Source organism: Podarcis vaucheri (assembly GCF_965113315.1).
Source record: "Podarcis vaucheri genome assembly, chromosome: 2".
NCBI classification, from domain to species: Eukaryota; Metazoa; Chordata; class Lepidosauria; order Squamata; family Lacertidae; genus Podarcis; species Podarcis vaucheri.
The window spans coordinates 105,147,994-105,165,565 of NC_138760.1; the positions used below are offsets into that span (position 1 = coordinate 105,147,994).

The 17,572-nt window shown below is 45.1% G+C and overlaps 1 protein-coding gene across 4 annotated transcripts in view; it reads right to left on the bottom strand.

The window, feature by feature from the left end:
- Positions 1-16,677, bottom strand: part of SLC25A26 (solute carrier family 25 member 26) — a 140,029-nt gene extending 123,352 nt beyond the window's left edge. For all 4 annotated transcript variants that reach the window (XR_014216082.1, XM_082210653.1, XM_082210652.1 and 1 more), the window contains exons 1-3: positions 16,557-16,677; positions 11,057-11,213; positions 7,867-7,976 (exon numbers count right to left, since the gene is read on the bottom strand). Coding sequence is in view for 3 of the 4 variants with exons in the window: in XM_082210653.1 (XP_082066779.1) it covers positions 7,867-7,976; positions 11,057-11,213; positions 16,557-16,589 (300 nt within the window). In the remaining variant the exon portion in view is untranslated. The remainder of the gene's footprint in view (positions 1-7,866; positions 7,977-11,056; positions 11,214-16,556) is intronic.
- Between the last annotated feature and the right edge of the window lie 895 nt (positions 16,678-17,572).

Here is a 17,572-nt window from a genome sequence, read left to right on the forward strand (position 1 = left end):
ATCCTTTCACTCTTATTAAAAACTTCAACATACGCAATGGCAGAAAACTCCAAGTAAGTATGCCTCAAAAGCACCTTTTTTCCTCCTTCAAACTCCGGAATTTTTATCATTTTAACTTGTTTTATGTGAACTTGTTATCACAGGCTGATATCATCCATCACTCCTTTTTTATCTCATCGGCTCATCACCTAATCAGAGGCAGGCAGGTTGGGATGTGATCAGAAAGAATGATTCAAAAGACCATCCGCATTACAGCCGCCGCCTCATGACAGAGACAAAGATATATCTGCGCTCCTGTCACAGCGTGAACCCACACCCTCGGCCTCCGAGGGAGGCAGCAGACACAGCCTGCAGACAGATGGCTGCCAGCGTCACCAAAGGTCTAATTCTTTTGCTTCTGACATCCTAAAAAAATATGACCTAGCTTCCCTTTCATATACTTCCACAGCTCCTGCGGCAGAATCAGAAGTATGCAGGAATAAAACGTTCTGAAGTTATCCGCAGGGGGAAGAGATGAGGAAAAGATGGGCTGGACAGATTGCCAAGCTCGGACCAAGAAACTCTCCAGCCAAATTTAAAGCTTAGCCACTCAGCTTCACGTGCCGACTGCTTCTAAGCTCTGCATCTTTTAAGATGGCGGGCGGTAATAACACGGCTTGAAGCAATTCGGATAGGGATTGCAAAACGCTTTTGCGCTTTAGGGAAAACTAATGCCGGTTATTTGGATAATGGGTATCAAAGGTTTTCCCTCAAGGAAAGACACTGCTGGGATGTTTTTCCACATGAGACATACCGGCTGTGTTCTTAGATAAATAAGGTATACTATTCATTGTATCAAATCATAAATTTCAACAGAAGTAACTCATAAAGTTCAACAAACGAACAAAGCAGAAGACCCAGTGGCTCAGATCATTCTCTAGTCAGTTCATGCATAAGGTCCATCCTTGTAATTCCACCTGTCTGTTCATAAGGTCCAAACAATACACATGAAAGGTTGTTAACGTTCCACAGAATCCTTTCACAGAGTCTAAGACAAGGATTTCCAGAATATTGGCCTTGTTTCGCCGTCCTGGGCTTCATCAGCAGTTAAAGCTCCTATGTGATATTACAGGACAGTGGATCTTATGGCAGGTCCGCCATAAGATTGTGAAGGAGGAGACTGGGCTTCATCAGAGTTGACTACCCAATAGTCTTATAAAAGATGTTGGGGAACCCTGGCTTTGTGGGGGACCCTCTGATACAGAGTGAGAGTGTGTCTCTGGAGTGACAAGTGCGTTTTCCAATCAACCTCTTAGCGGGTGGGCGAGCCCACAGGGGAACAGCCCTTTAGATGAGGGCCAAGCTGAGCTGTTCATGGCTGCACACTTGGATAACTCGGGTAATCTTGACGGACAGTGTATCTGAAGAAGTGTGCATGCACACGAAAGCTCATACCAAGAACTAACTTAGTTGGTCTTTAAGGTGCTACTGGAAGGAATTTTTTTATTTTGACTATGGCAGATCAACACGGCTACCTATCTGGACAGGTCATTGTGCATGCTGCTGTTGCCATGCCAGCTTTGAGGCAAATATTGCATTTTGTTATTGGGGAAGCATAAACTGCATGACATCGGAACCATTTTATTCCATGGAGGCCCAAGTGGTGCAGGCAGTCTTATGCTTGGACTACCGCAATGTGCTCTGTGTGGGGCTTCCCTCATGACGGGTTCACGAAGGCAGTACCATCCTGTTCACCAGTCCACAAAAAGTATGCATTTTTATTTATTTTTTTTTAAAAAAAATTCATAAACAACAAGAGTTTGCCAACAGGTCGGAGATCCAAGTACTGGAGCAGCCAGGGTGGGGTGGAGGAGTATACACCCCAGGAAAGAAATACATGATAGTGTAAAAAGGTAGGCATTGGAGAAATTCCTTGGCTGGCTGGTTATGTATCTGACAGATTCTAATTTGCTGGTTTCAGCCTTTAATTGTGTGATTAATCTGCTGGCGGCATCTGCAGCTCTCTGCCTCTATTCATCTTTATTTACAGTCAATTTCCAGCTGCAGCCTTAATTTGAGCTTCCTTCCACTATAACTGCCCTTCTTCTCTGTATTCTCCACCAGGTCCTAATGGCAGGAAAACACATTTTCTCTGCAGCCCCTCCCTCCCCCCTTTTTGGGGGGCCCAAATGCGATGCTGTTGAGGAGCCCTGGCAGAACATCCAGCTTTTGCATGACACAAAGAGTCTCGAGGACTTCATGAATATTTCAGAAGCTAGCATGATTCATTCAAGAGACAACTCCTGCCGAGGCCTAGGTTCTGCAACTTGCAGAACATCACGATTTTGCAACCAAGTGCTTCAATGACTTTACGACATGGCAGCTTAATCCCTGTACACAAAACGCATTTACGGAGCATGTGTTCATGTGCAATTCACTCAAGGTACAGTGCCCACTTTGGAGATTATTTGCAAATACAGGAGATCCAGCCAAGATATGCAGTCAAGCTTTACAGAGCAGGGGTGCTTCCAACCTGCCCACACTTTTGAGATCTGATTCAGACCAGATGCCTGTCCCTATATGACAGAGAGACCCGATTGCAATGTGGAAAGCTAGCATGAAATGGAGCAGTCTTGCCTATAACTCTTTGCACTGACACAACAGCTTTCTATATGTCAGAAATGTTTGTGATGGTGAACATTTAAACACAAAAACGCTCGGTCAGCATTCTGAAGTTGTAAAGGTAAAGACCCCTGGATGGTTAAGTCCAGTCAAAGGTGACTATGGGGTGCGGCGCTCATCTCGCTTCAGGCCGAGGGAGCCGGTATTTGTCCACAGACAGCTTTCTGGGTCATGTGGCCAGCATGACTAAACCGCTTCTGGCGCAAAGGGGCACCATGGTGAGTGCCAGAGCGCACAGAAACACTGTTTACCTTCCCGCCACAGCGGTACCTATTTATCTACTTGTGCAGGCAGGCTTTCGAACTGCTAGGTTGGCAGGAGAAGGGACAGAGCAATGGGAGGTCACTCTGCTACACGGATTCGAACTGCCAGCCTTCTGATCGGCAAGCCAAAGAAGCTCAGTGGTTTGGACCACAGCGCCACCCGCTCCCTCCTGTGAAGTTGTACGCTTCCGGGAAGATTGGTGCCATTCTTATAAGAATTTTTAGGTCTCAAATATAGAATAAATGTTCATAAGTGCACGAGATAAACACACATACATAAGTGTATAAACCATATGTCTGTACAGGGGAGCAATTCTGAAGCCATCTTGATTCTTAATGACATCAAGATGGACCCCGAGGTCCAGCGCTGAGGGCCTTCTGGTGGTTCCCTCACTGCGAGAAGCCAAGTTACAGGGAACCAGGCAGAGGGCCTTCTCGGTAGTGGCACCCTGTGGAATGCCCTCCCACCAGATGTCAAAGGGAAAAACAACTACCAGACTTTTAGGAGACATCTGAAGGCAGCCCTGTTTAGGGAAGCTTTTAATATCTGAAGGACTATTGTATTTTAATATTTTGTTGGAGGCCGCCCAGAGTGGCTGGGGAGGCCCAGCCAGATCGGTGGGGTATAAATAGTAAATTAATTATTATTATTATTATTATTATTATTATTATTACTACTACTACCCCAAATATTCCCCTAACCCTCTCCCAAAAATCCCTGCATTGCAGGGGGTTGGGCTAGAACGTCCCTTCCATCTCTACAATTCTATGATTCTATTATTCCAGTTAGAATCTACCGCTTGTGTTATTCTGCATGCAACCCACTAGTTCTCCATTCTTTTGTCAGAACCCTCAAGTAACACGCTTAGAATCAGGAGCCAAGAGCTGATGCCCTGCATAGATCTGGAGTTGTCTCTCAGTGCATCTACCTAACCAGCACAGCTCCACACTCTGCACTTGTAAAGGAAAAGACAGGGCTGAGTCCAGCTGGTGGTAACCAACAGGATTTGGGAGCGTTGCTTCCCTACTCACGTGAAATCCCATGGCTCTGAAGCGCCTCCAGCTTCAAAGCCGGGGAGATAACGGAGGTAGCAGCAATGACCAATTTTGCAGAGGCGGCTCTCCTGCAGGGGGCACGCCCCTGTTTGCCACAGGATAGAAAATCGATTCTCCCAAAGGTGCCTAGGAATCCAGAAGAAACGACAGACACAATAATTTCCTAATCAGCCCTGCATTCTAGAGAAGGGCAGCAATTTGGCAACAGCCCAGCTGGCCAGAACATGCTAAGAGAGGCGTCTTCATGATTCTGGCACACAACAGCCCTGTTTAGGGAAGTTTTTAATGTTTAATGCTGTATTGTGTTTTTCATGTTCGATTGGGAGCCGCCCAGAGTGGCTGGGGAAACCCAGCCAGATTGGCGGGGTATAAATAAATTTATTATTATTATTATTATTATTATTACTACTACTACTACTACTGGAGCTTTTGACTCATTCCTTGCAGAGCGACAGACAAGCCGCTGGTTGCAACCAAGCAATTAAGACATTTGGAGGAATGTCGAAATAATAGCCTTTCCCAGTGGTTACGGCTTGATTAAAAACCTAATGACTAATCAATAAAACTATAATTACAACTTTCACCATTTTGTGTGCAATTTGGGACACGCCAAAAGGGGGGAGGGATCAATCAAGTAAGAATCGATAGGGAGTGGGGAGGAGGGGAATGATTCTCCCCCTCATTTGCCTCACCTCTGAGGAAACTGAACCAAACTCCAAATTCAAATATTTTGCAGCCTGGCTTCTTATCAAAAAGAAGAAGGAAGGAAGGAAGGATGTGTTAAAACCCACACACACAAACATATGCATTTTAGAAGGCTTCTATAGAGTCCTGCTTTAACAGGGAGACCGTCGCCTTAAAACGTAACTGTTTTAAGGGAGGTCTCTATAGAATATGCTTCCCTTAACAAGTACAGTGGTACCCCGCAAGACGAACGCCTCGCGAGACGAAAAACTCGCAAAACGAAAGGTTTTTTCGTTTTCGAGTTGCCTCGCAAGACGAATTTCCCTATGGGCTTGCTTCGCAAGACGAAGCTTGCCCCGGGGACAGCGGGTCTTCTCTTTTGAAGCAAGGGGCTGCAGGGAGATCGCTATCTCCCCGCAGCCCCTTGCTTCAAAAGAGGTCCGGGGGCAGCGGGAAGCTAAGCGCTTCTTTCCCACTGCCTCCCGACGTCTTTTGCAGCAAGGGGCTGCAGGGAGATCGCTATCTCCCCACAGCCCCTTGCTTCAAAAGAGGTCCGGGGGCAGCGGGAAGCTAAGCGCTTCTTCCCCGCTGCCCCCGGACCTCTTTTGAAGCAAGGGGTTGCGGGGAGATCGCTTTTCCCGGTGCTCCGAAGCCGGGCGGGGGGCAGGGGACACATCCCGCCGCCACGGGGACACCTTTTGAAGGCAGGCGGGGGGGGGAGCAAAGACTTTCGCCCCCCGCCCGCCTTCAGAAGAGGTCCAGGACCTCTTCTGAAGGCTGGCGGGGGGGCAAAAGTCTTTGTCCCCCCTGCCTGCCTTCCCAGGGGCTTTTAAATCGCCCCGGACAGCGGAGAAGTCCTCCGCTGTCTGGGGCGATTTTAAAATGCCGCCCGCCAGCATTTTAAGATCGCCCGGACAGCGGAGAAGTCCTCCGCTGTCCAGGGGTTTTTTAAAATGCTGGGGGTGGGAAGAAAAGCCCTTGTCCCCCCCCCCCAGCCTTCAGAAGAGGTCCGGGGACAGACTGTCCCCGGACCTGGTCTGAAGGCGGTTTCCCTAGGAACGCATTAATTGATTTTCAATGCATTCCTATGGGAAACCGTGCATCGCAAGACGAAAAAACCGCAAGACGAAGAGACTTGCGGAACGAATTAATTTCGTCTTGCGAGGCACCACTGTAATGGGATCCTGAAGCCTCAAATAGCACAGTACAGTGGTACCTCAGGTTAAGAACTTACCGTATTTTTTGCACCATAACACTCACTTTTTTCCTCCTAAAAAGTAAGGGGAAATGTCTGTGTGTGTTATGGAGGAAATGCCTAGGGGTGGCATGCCTACGGATTTTCCTCCTCTAAAAACTACATGCGTGTTATGGTCGGGTGCGTGTTATAGAGCGAAAAATACGGTAATTTGTTCTGGAGGTCCGTTCTTAACCTGAAACTGTTCTTAACCTGAGGTACCACTTTAGCTAATGGGGCCTACCGTGCCACCGGCACCGCACAATTTCTGTTCTCATTCTGAAGCAAAGTTCCTAACCTGAGGTACTATTTCTGGGTTAGCAGAGTCTATAACCTGAAGCACCAGTAGAAGCGTATGTAACCTGAGGTACCACTGAAGCTGCAAACTCCTTCCTCCCCCCCCCCACACCCTGCTAGAAATAACATGGTCCATCCAAGACACTGCAACTCTTTCTGAAGGGCTCAGTGGAAAGCAACGGATGCATGGCTGCAATGTTTCCCTGGAGGGCAGGCCACAAGTGTCTCCTGCATCTAACGCCAGAGGCTATGAAAGACAGCAGCAGCAGCAGCATGACAAAGTCCTGGCCCAGGAGGACTTCAACACAAACCAATTGCTTAAACTTTCAGGCCAGCAGAGAACCAGGGCAAAACATACCACACTTTTCTGTGTACAGTGGTACCTCGGGTTAAGTACTTAATTCGTTCTGGAGGTCCGTTCTTAACCTGAAACTGTTCTTAACCTGAGACACAACTTTGGGGCCTCCTGCTGCTGCCGCACCGCCGGAGCACAATTTCTGTTCTCATCCTGAAGCAAAGTTCTTAACCTGAGGTACTATTTCTGGGTTAGCGGAGTCTGTAACCTGAAGCGTCTGTAACCCAAGGTACCACTGTATAAGACACCCCCATGTATAAGACACCCCCTATTTGGGGGGACTCAAATTTAAGAAAATGGGCGGAGATGGCACAGAGTTGTTCAGCTTTTTTTGCAAACGGTTCCACAGAGTTGTTCAGCTTTTCTTAGGGCAGGTTGACGAAAATCGCTCACTCGCACGCATTGCAAAATCTGCCTCTCGTCTGTCCCCTCACTGGCAGAAGCTGCCAATCGCCCGCCCAATCACCAGCCAATCAACAGCACCCATTGACGCAGCAAGCAATAACACGCACAATAGCCACTAACAGCCATGGCAGCAACCAATCAAACGTCCACCCTATGCACTACCCATGTATAAGACGACCACCATTTTTAGCATGATTTTTAAAGAAAAAAACCTAGTCTTATACACGGAAAAGTAGGGTACATAGAATCCCCCCCCCCAGCATAGTAACTCTTGTGCATTTTATTGCATTTTAAATATATTTTAAAGCTGCCTCAAGATCTTCAGTTAACTGGCAGGATATAAACACTCCAGATACCGAACCTGCCCTGCTTTAGACCTCGTGATACTTAGGCATCTTGTCCCTCTGGATATAGATCAACGCTACCAATGGGTTTGTTGACCTTCCAAAGCTTACACTAGGCCAGGGGTCTGCAACCTTTAAGACAAAAAGAGCCACTTGGACCCATTTCCGAAGGAAAAAAAACTGGGAGCCGCAAAACCATTGCGACATTTAAAACAAATATATATCCGGAGCCGCGATCTGACAGCGGGCGGGAAGGTGACATCGGGACGGTGCGTGACTAACGCATGCACCGCCCCCATGCGACGTCACAGCCAGTACAGCGCCCGCCACAGTGGCGAGTGTCGGGGCGCACAATGTGCCTCCTCCCCTTGCTAGTATCCGCCCCGGAGCCGCGGCAAAGGTGTAAAAGAGCCACATGCGGCTCCGGAGCCACGGGTTGCAGACCCCTGCACTAGGCAGCTGATGGTGGCAGAAATCCCTTGCAAAATGACCCCCTCATTCAGGCGTGCATCTGCCCACTCTCCCCCATCCCCCTCTTTTGAAAAACAGATTTGAACTTCTACTTACTACTTCTCCCAAGGAAGCGGCCAGCATGTGCGTGAGAGGAGATAAATATGGAGAGACATCTTTGCGGAGCGTGGCTTTTGTAAACTCGTAGGTGGCAAAAAAGGCAGCAGCTGAAACAGAAGACAGAGTGTCCATTAAGCTACACAGGGGTCCCCTCCGATAGCACATGAAATGATGGGTGCAACGTCGACTACACTTCAGGTGCTATAAGGTGAAGGTCTCCTAGCATCTTGCCCAAGGCAAGTGTCCAGACAAAATCCCTGCCCCACCACACATCATTCAGAATGAAAATCTCCAGAAGCAGGGAGAAGGCTTCTAGCAGTGCTAGGAAAAAACCTACAGTGGTAACTTGGTTCTCAAACGCCTTGGTACTCAAACAACTTGGAACCCAAACACTGCAAACTCAATGAAGTTTTAAAAGAAAGGTGGGGAATTAGACTGCAGACTGTACATGAATGAGCAATTCAACATTCAAGTCGGACTTCCAGGTGTTCAGAAACACCAACTCTAGTCACCCTGTATTGTCAATATTCCCTTTTCCTTTAAAAGCCACAAATGCAAAATACCAAAATGGTGGCATAAAAGTAAAGTTAGATGTTGAAACCGCAGCAGTAGCGTATTTACTCGAGTCTAATGCAACATCAAATCCAATGCGCACCTTAATTTTCACAACGTAATTTGGCCAGAAAAGGTGCGAATTAGATTCAAGTGAATACACTATTTTGCACGGAAAAGGGGTCTAAAAATCTGCCTTCTGTCCAATCAAAGGCCGTTTAAAATACAGTAGTACATCGGGTTACATATGCTTCAGGTTACATACGCTTCAGGTTACACACTCCACTAAGCCAGAAATAGTGCTTCAGGTTAAGAACTTTGCTTCAGGATGAGAACAGAAATCGGGCTCCGGCAGCGCAGCGGCAGCAGGAGGCCCTATTAGCTAAAGTGGAGCTTCAAGTTAAGAACAGTTTCAGGTTAAGAATGGACCTCCGGAACGAATTAAGTACTTAACACGAGGTACCACTGTACCTAACTCTTGCTGCATCCCAATAAACAGAAAGCATTTCAGAATGTAACACTGTAATCCAATTACACAACAACCTGTGCGTAAGTCCGACTGAGCTCAACTGAACTGAACTTCTGAGTCAATGTGCACAGGATTGTGCTGTAAAAATGCAAACGGTACAGAACAAAAGGAGTGGACTTTGCCAAGAGGAAGAGTTTTTAATTGTGTGACAGGGCTCCTCCGTCTGTCGCCCTCTGTTGCTAATCAAAAGATGCTTATCATCTCCAAAAGGAGATAAGAGCAGAGACGATGGAGAAGAGAAAATTTTCATATCATCTTATGAAGGGCTGGGAAGGTTTGAAGGTGCCCGAGGATGCTTCCGTAAACTTTCAATAACATCCACCAGCAGAAGTCAAGCGTGGGCGAGAGTCTCACTCACTCACTCCCCCCTCTCAGGCGGGGAAGGGCCGATGAAACTCCTCGCGCTCAGAAAGAGTAAGGGTATTGCTTGACCCTGCTTCTTTAAGTTCATTCAACATTTATAGCAAGCCTATTCAAATGTAACACTAAGCCATGTTCTAGTGATATGCGCTGGGGAAGCAGCAACAGCAAATTTGTAACTGCAATGCGGACTCCCAGCATTTGAACATAGCAAAATTATGGTTTTAAAAAGCAAAACCACAGAGTCATAGCTGTCAACTGTCCCTTATTTGGCGGGAAACTCCCTTATCCCAGCGCCGTGTCCCACTGCTGTCCCTTACTGATGATGTCCCTTAAATTTCCCAGGTTTCATGCTCGCCCGGCTCGGGAGGGAAGCAGCGGCTCGGGGTCCACTGCGAGAGAGAGAGCGTGATGGCACCGTCGTCCTGGCACGAGGAGTTTCATCGGCCCTTCCCCGCCTGAGAGGGGGAGGGAGGGAGGGAGACTTTCGCCCACGCCGCCCGCGAGCCCGGAGGTGGCAGCGGTGGTGGCAGCTGAGGAGGTCTAAGGGAGGAGGAAGAGGAGGGGATAGGGAGGGACGCAGAAGGGCGGCGCTTCAGCGGCTGCTGCGGCGCCGCAACCACCTCATGCCGGATTGACAGCATCTGTCAATCCTACCAATGTATGTAACTCTTTACAATAGCAAAATCCCTTCTTTTGGCTGCTGATCCCTTATTTTCGAGGCTGCTGGTCCCTTATTTTCAAATCTGTAAGTTGACAGCTATGCACAGAGTAGACAATACTGGGCTAAATGTGAAATAGAGGGAAGAATTCAACGAAGCAACAGAGGAGACTGCTCTGTCAGTGTGGGCAGAAGGGCTTGCACTGACGAAGCAAACTCTCCTCTCCCTGTGCTGTTCTGGTTGTTCTCCAAACCCAGGCTCTGAGTCAACTGGGGGGGGCGGGGCATGCAGGGGAGGAGAACCAGTTAGTTGAATCCGGCCCACAGCAGTTAAGGGACTGAGCTACAATGAGGGTGTGCCCTGTCTGAATCTCCACTAGGCCATGAACTTACAAGGCGGTCTTAAGAATCCACTCTTTAAGCCTCAGTCCCCATCTACACCCTCCCCTGCAATATGGAGACAATTATACTGACTTGCCTCTGGGTTGTTGCAAGGATTACATCCATATCATCATTTGTAAACGTGTTACCTATGATTATTATAACCATGACGTCTAGATCTGGGGTTCCCAAACTGTGGGCTGCAGACCACCAGCAGCCCGTAAGTTTCATTCAGGTGGTCTGTGGCATGTCTGTGAAGAAGGCTTACCATCTGAATCCCATAAAATTATATGGAATTCAAAATGCAATACAATAAAACACAAGTATAAGAAATAAAAGGAGCAAAACGTACAACTGAAAACCATCTAGCATCTAGCACAGAACCTTACAATTCCCACAGTGGAGGAAAATAATAATTAAGTGGTCTGCCAAGACGCTCAGTAATTTCCAAGTGGTCTGGAGGGGGGGGGGAGTTGGAGAACCACTGTTCTAGAGAAATCCAAAATTTTATCTGGTCTGATTTCTCTCACGAAAGAGAAGGATAATAGTATCCAAAAGATAAGAGCCCTCATTTTCACACCATCTTGATGCCTTCAAGCATTTTTCAGAAGTACTAGCAAAGTTCAGGCCTTAAACCAAACAGCGGTTAGTTAAGAGGCAGCAGCATTGATCACAAATACAGAGCAGATAAACGGCCTCCTTACCATTTGGAAAGGACCCTACAGCAGTGGAAGGAACACCAGCATAGATACCACGGAAGCCACCAGCTTTCTTAAATCCTTGAGGACTCTGCAGTCTTGTCTTCACTGTATCCAAGGGGAACAATATCAGGTCCACACACACTCCAGCTAGGCCACCAGCCTTCAAAACAGAAAAGAATTTTTTTCATGTTAACTGGGGTGGGGGTGGAGAGAGACAGAATACTGGCAGGTTCACATGATTAATTTCTCAGTTTAATAAACCAGAAAATGTACACGTCGTGCAATGGCACACAGAGCCTCATTTCTGCTGCTTTTCTCCTCCCTTTGTTCAAGCAGCTGAACAAACCAGGTTTCAGGTTTTACCCCTAGCTTCCATTTAAGGGCAAACCTGGAAACGCTGCTTTAACAGTTTGCAAGCAAAACAGGATATTAAGCCAACTCTAAGCCATAGTTTTAGAACCTGGAGCATAGCATAAAACAAAACCAGAGGGAGAACCACCCCCAATAACCTTATCCTTGCTGGTCCTGATTCTGGAGTTCACACAATATTGCTCACACATACACACAGAGGAAGGGGGGAACTTGCTATCTAATAGCGGCAGGGAACATTCATCACTACCAGGAAAAATAGAAAAGGTGGCCACACCCCACTCACTTTCATTTCACAGAAATCTCTTTGACAGTACCTGTACATTTTGCCCCATAACTTTCTTTCCACAAGGGCTAGTAGGGATTTTGATTTTTTTTTTAAGAGTACTAGTCACCCACTAGTACTGCTGAACAACATTTTCAAAGACAGATTAAAATTGTATCCAGACCCTTTATCATCTTGGTTGCCCTCCTCTTGCACGCATTCCAGCTTGTCAACAACCTTCTTAAATTGTGATGCCCAGAACAGGGCACAGTATTTCAGGTGTGGTCGGACCAAGGCAGAATAGAGTATTACTTCCTTTGATCTGGACACTATACTTCTGTTGATGCAGCCTACAATAGCATTAGCCTTTTTTTGCTACTACATCACACTGTTGACTCATATTAAACTTGTGGTCCCCTAAAAACGCCTAGATCCTTTTCACATGTACTACTAGTAAGCCAGGTGCCCCACATCTTATATTTGTACAGTTGGTTATTCCTGCCTAACATTTGCCCCTATTGAAATTCATTTTGTTAGTGAAGACCCAGTTCTCCAATCTGTTACGGTCATTTTGAATCCCAATTCTGTCTTCCGTGGCATTAGTTACCCCTCCCAGTTTGGTGTCATCTGCAAATTTGATGATATGCACATATTATAGAATCATAGAATCATAGAGTTGGAAGAGACCACAAGGGCCATCGAGTCCAGCCCCCTGCCAAGCAGGAAACACCATCAGAGCACTCCTGACATATGGTTGTCAAGCCTCTGCTTAAAGACCTCCAAAGAAGGAGACTCCACCACACTCCTTGGCAGCAAATTCCACTGTCGAACAGCTCTTACTGTCAGGAAGTTCTTCCTAATGTTTAGGTGGAATCTTCTTTCTTGTAGTTGAAAGGATATGCCGTTAGCATAAGAAATTGCTGTAGAATACAAGTATGCAGGAACAGCAACAAAGGGACATGAACAGATAGCTAATGTTTATGAATTGATAGCATTATAATAAGCACCAAATCATAAATAGGACCAACACAGGCCCTGTGTATAGTATCTCTCTCATGCAGCCATTTTTAACCGATTCAAATTAAGACACAGGCAGGTCAGACAAGACTACATTACCAACTGGCCAAACAAAATATACCAAGAAGCTATTTATTTATTTAGAAGATTTTTAAGCCACCCTTTAGGGCACACTGTCCTCACAAGGTGGTTTTCACAAAGTTAGAAACAAAACATCGCTACAACCATTGCAGCAATAAAATACTCCACCAACCCCTTAATTTGTAAGCAGCAGCAATAACATGGTTTAAAAGAACAGCACACAAAATTCAGACGGACACAGGCTGGAATAAAAATGACTTTAAGGCCTTTGGCATTTCTCTAGGAAGGGAATGTTAATGGTACAGGGTCACAAGTGAAAAGGCCCTGTTCTTGGTTCCCTCCAGTCTAACAGCTTTCACCGGTGGGCGAGAAAGAGCAAGGCCTCTGGTGCAAATCTTAAAGTTCTGGCAGGTTTATACAGGTGCAGAGAGTCCTTCAGATAACCCGGTCCAAACCATTTAGGAAGGAAGATGAACTTGTGGCCCTCCAGGTGTTGCTGAACTACAAGTCCCATCAGTCACAGCCAACTTGACCAATGGTCAGGGATGACAGGCAATATCTGGAGGGCCACAGGTTCACCCTCAATCACTTGTGCCCTTGAAGGCCAAAACCAGCACTTTAAATTGGGCTTAGAAATGATCAGGAAGCCAATATAAATAGTAAGGAATTGGTGTGATAGGATCACCTGCCACCCACAAGCATTTTAACTGCTGCATTCTGAACCAGCTGCAGTTCCCAAGCCATCTTCAAAGTGTAATGTGTATTAGGTGGGCTAATAAGGATTTCAATAAGCTACTAAAATGTTGATAAGATACCTGCAAGACTTCCTTACCACATTGCAAAATTAAATGGTGTTGTCTTAAAACACATACATACACACACATCAGCAGCATGTTCTTCCAAACCAAGGCCCAAAGATACATCAAATGTTCATTTTCTTTGAAAATAAATCAAACAGTAATTAATTTCAGCTCACAAAGTACTGCTGAATATCTTGATAGCAGAGGCCCTGGGAAGCCACCCCCACTTCCGATATTCTTTTCCATACCATTCAAGAGGGACTCACTTGCTACAGTTAAAGTTTTAATCAATAAGTTAATTACTCTTCTAATCAGCTTGGCTATTTTGCATGCATTGATTTTGCAGCCCCCTGCAAGTTATATCCTTCTAGCTTCTTCTCCATCACAATTCTTATCTGTAACAAGTGATTAAAAAGGGAGAAAACAAAATTGATCCGATTTTAATCTAGCCACCTGGCAAAAAGCATGAATCAAAAGTTACTAATTGCTTCTTTGGATTTCAAACTTCTGTATCTTAAACGTAATTTAAATTCATGAAGTGGCTAATGGAGCATCTGCAGGAGAGCACAAATATCTAGCTGCTTGTTCCATCTGTGGAAAACCGTAATGGTTTTTTGTTTTGTTTTTATCACAACAAGGGGATTTAGTCACCCCCTTTGCAATGCTACATCTGCAGCTTGAAAGCTGATAAATAGAAATATTTGCATGCAATTGCCTTTGCAGCTCAAGGCGAATGTGTTCTGTCACCTTTTGTGTGTAGAGTTTCTAGTTTGGGTCTGCTTCAGGGCTGTGATGGTGAGGAGCCTGGACCTGTTAAACTTCAAAAATGTTTGAGGAGAGCCCGTAGCACAGTGAATGATCTGCTGCATGCTGTCAGGTTCAATCTCCATCATTTTAAAAGGAACTTAAGGGAAACAGCTTTGCCAAAACCTTGACAGTCAGAGAAAACAATAAAACGCCAGCGTCTGATAGGGTGTGACTATAAGTTGACCTTGCTGCTAAATAGTATAATGTAGCTTCATAAGAACATATTCTCAACTTACAAATGGAGAACTGAGAAATAGCGATGGTCAATTATTACTTTAATTAGTTGTTATACAGCTGACTCACTTCTTGTGCGCATTTAACTTGCACAATTTCAGCTTTACATGCTTGGTGGCTGGCTGAAATCGCACACACAAGGCAAAGAGCTTTTAAACTTGCTATTTTCATTGAGGTGATAGAATGTTATGCCAAATTGGCAACATAATATGTTCAATGTTTCTAATTTTTGTTAATTTTATTTTACAATACATTTGTTTTTCTAAAACTGGATAAAAAACATAGATTTACAAGGCATGCTCCCAAGCTGGCGGTTGGTTATAACTAAAAGCCACCAAATGCCAATTGTTTTCCCAAATGGTACAAGGAAAGAGAATGAAAATCAGTAGAATTAAACAGGAACCTGATAGTCCAAAATGCTCAGCAAGGAAGAGGCCACGCAAGTCCTTTACTGTGTGGGGGAGAAAAGTCAGGCTAAATTATAGATTAGGCCTATAGTACAGTATGGGGTTTGTTTGGCTTTGGGTTTTTTGTTGTTGTTGTTTTGGTCATGTTATTTACTTATCCAATTCCATGTTATTACACAAATAAATGCAGGATGTGTTACAATGGATATAAAGCTACTAGTCTGTAATGGAGCTGATAAAATGTTGCTTGGGGGCCTGCAAATCCTCCCCAAATTTGCATGAAGCCTGCAACTGTAAGAAAATAAATTGTATTGAACTTCTTCCAAAAAAATCTGCTAAGGATTGGATTGTTAAATCTTTCTAGACCTCCAAGAGCTACTCAGTATAGTGCCATGAATCACAAATTAAAAAATTAATATTTTATATATGTTCTCCTCAAACAAGAAAACTGCCAAGAAAAAAGTCAGGTATGCATATTCATACCCAGAAATCATCCCTTATTCATATCCTTACACACTTCTGCAATTTTATTCTGTAGAGATTGGTATTCTTGAAAAAAGGAGAACAATCTGTAGTGGAAAACTTGAGAATTTGCTCAAAGCAGGGTTCTATCCAACCTATGTTTATGGTTTACAGATGCAACCCTAATCCCACTTACCTGTGAGTAAACCCAACTGACTTTGATAGGACTTACTTCTGAGAAGACATTGTTAGAACTACACTGTAATGCTCTCTACCTCACACTGAGCCATACATACTAGTTTCCCGTATACACTGCTCTGACAACCTACAGAGTTAAGGCTGCAAATCCTGCAATCTTAAATTTCCAGTTTTCCAGAGTCTTATTGAACTCAGTGGGGGTTACTTTTGAGTACACAGGCATAGATAGAATGGCACTGTAAGTGGGTTTTTTAACCATCACTTGACAAGCAACATCCTTCTAGCTTCTCATCACATATCTGTAATCAGCCATAACTACATAATTTGAATTCCTTTCCTCAATGCGCACGCACACACAAACACAGGCTCCGATCCTAACCATGCTTACTTAGGAGTAAGCCCGACTTCTACCACCACTCTGCCGTTCTGATCACCTACCACAAGATGGAGAACAAACCTGGAGGCTCCCAGAACGTTTAAGATTCTTCAGGAAGCCCACACAAACAAGCCAAGCTAGACACATTGAGGATAGTTAGCAAAGCAAAACAAGATCTCTGCCAAACAGACTGACAGGGCAGTTTGTACGCACAAAACCTTGAACGCAGTTTAGGATCCCAGTTTAGGTATCTGAAGAAGAGTGCATGCACACGAAAGCTTATACCCAGAACAACCTAAGTTGGTCTCTAAGGTGCTACCGTACCGGACAAGTTTTTTATTTTTTTTATTCCAGTTTAGGGGGGTCAATTCTGTAAATGCCTTTAGGCTGAACAAAATCTCACAACCGGGTCGTTCATGCCCACCACCGCCGCCCCACCCTTTCCTTAATTGAATCCGGCAACGCTGCTTGCGTTTCCTTCTCTCACCGTCAGGGAAACCAAGAAGTCCCCTCGATCCATGTGCGCACAAAACGTCAGCCGCACGCTGTAAACACACCCGATACTCGTTGCACATGGGCGCAGCCATATTGAAACCTTCCGCCCCACCCCCTGGCCTGTCACATGACCAGCGCTTGCCCAATCAGCTTCTGCTAACGAAGAGTTCACACGGCTGAACGCTTACATCAGGCGCGTGCGCGGCGTCGGAAAGCGAAGCCGCGGTGAAGCAGTTGCCCTCTTTTCTGTGCCCTTGGCACCTTCCTCTGTCGCTTGACCGTTCTAATACGGCATGTACAGTAGTGCTAATGTCTCACTACAAAGGAAACCGATCTGTAGAAAACACAACTTGGAAAAAAGAGACAATGCACGTATTTTTGTAAACTAAGAAATATTTAATAAATTTTTTTTTAATAACAGAAGGATGCCTATAATCCATTTTGGACTGTAGACGAGAAATACCTGTTGGTCGTGTGTGTGGGTGATGTTTTATCTTTATTGTGTTATGGCATATTTAGTAGTGCGTGTATGTGTGCCATTAAGCAATGTTTATACACCCTTTAAAAGAGAGCACGTTATAAAGGATAATTGATAGATAATGAAGCGGCTCCCACCCACCCTATTAAATTACAGTATGAGGGAAAGTTAACAGCTTAAAGGACTGGATGGATTAAAGGGCAAACTGAACTGCATTTTAGGGAAATCTTTCAGCTAATAATGCCACAGAAGAAGCAGAATTGTAAAGTTTATTAAGCATAATAGTTAATTCCAACCTGGCTTCCCTTCTTGCAGTAATAATCTTGATGAAAACTATTCGCAGGTAGTCTAAATAAAGCAGATTAACAATAGCATTTAAAAAGGGGACTTGGGATGTGTGTTGTTTAGCTATTTAAGCAAAGGTTTTCATTGCTCCTCTTCACAAGTTGCAAAGATTGTGTTCAGTTACAAATACCATGCAGAGAAATGAGGCATTATAACTTCATAGCCTCACTTACCACACTGTAAAA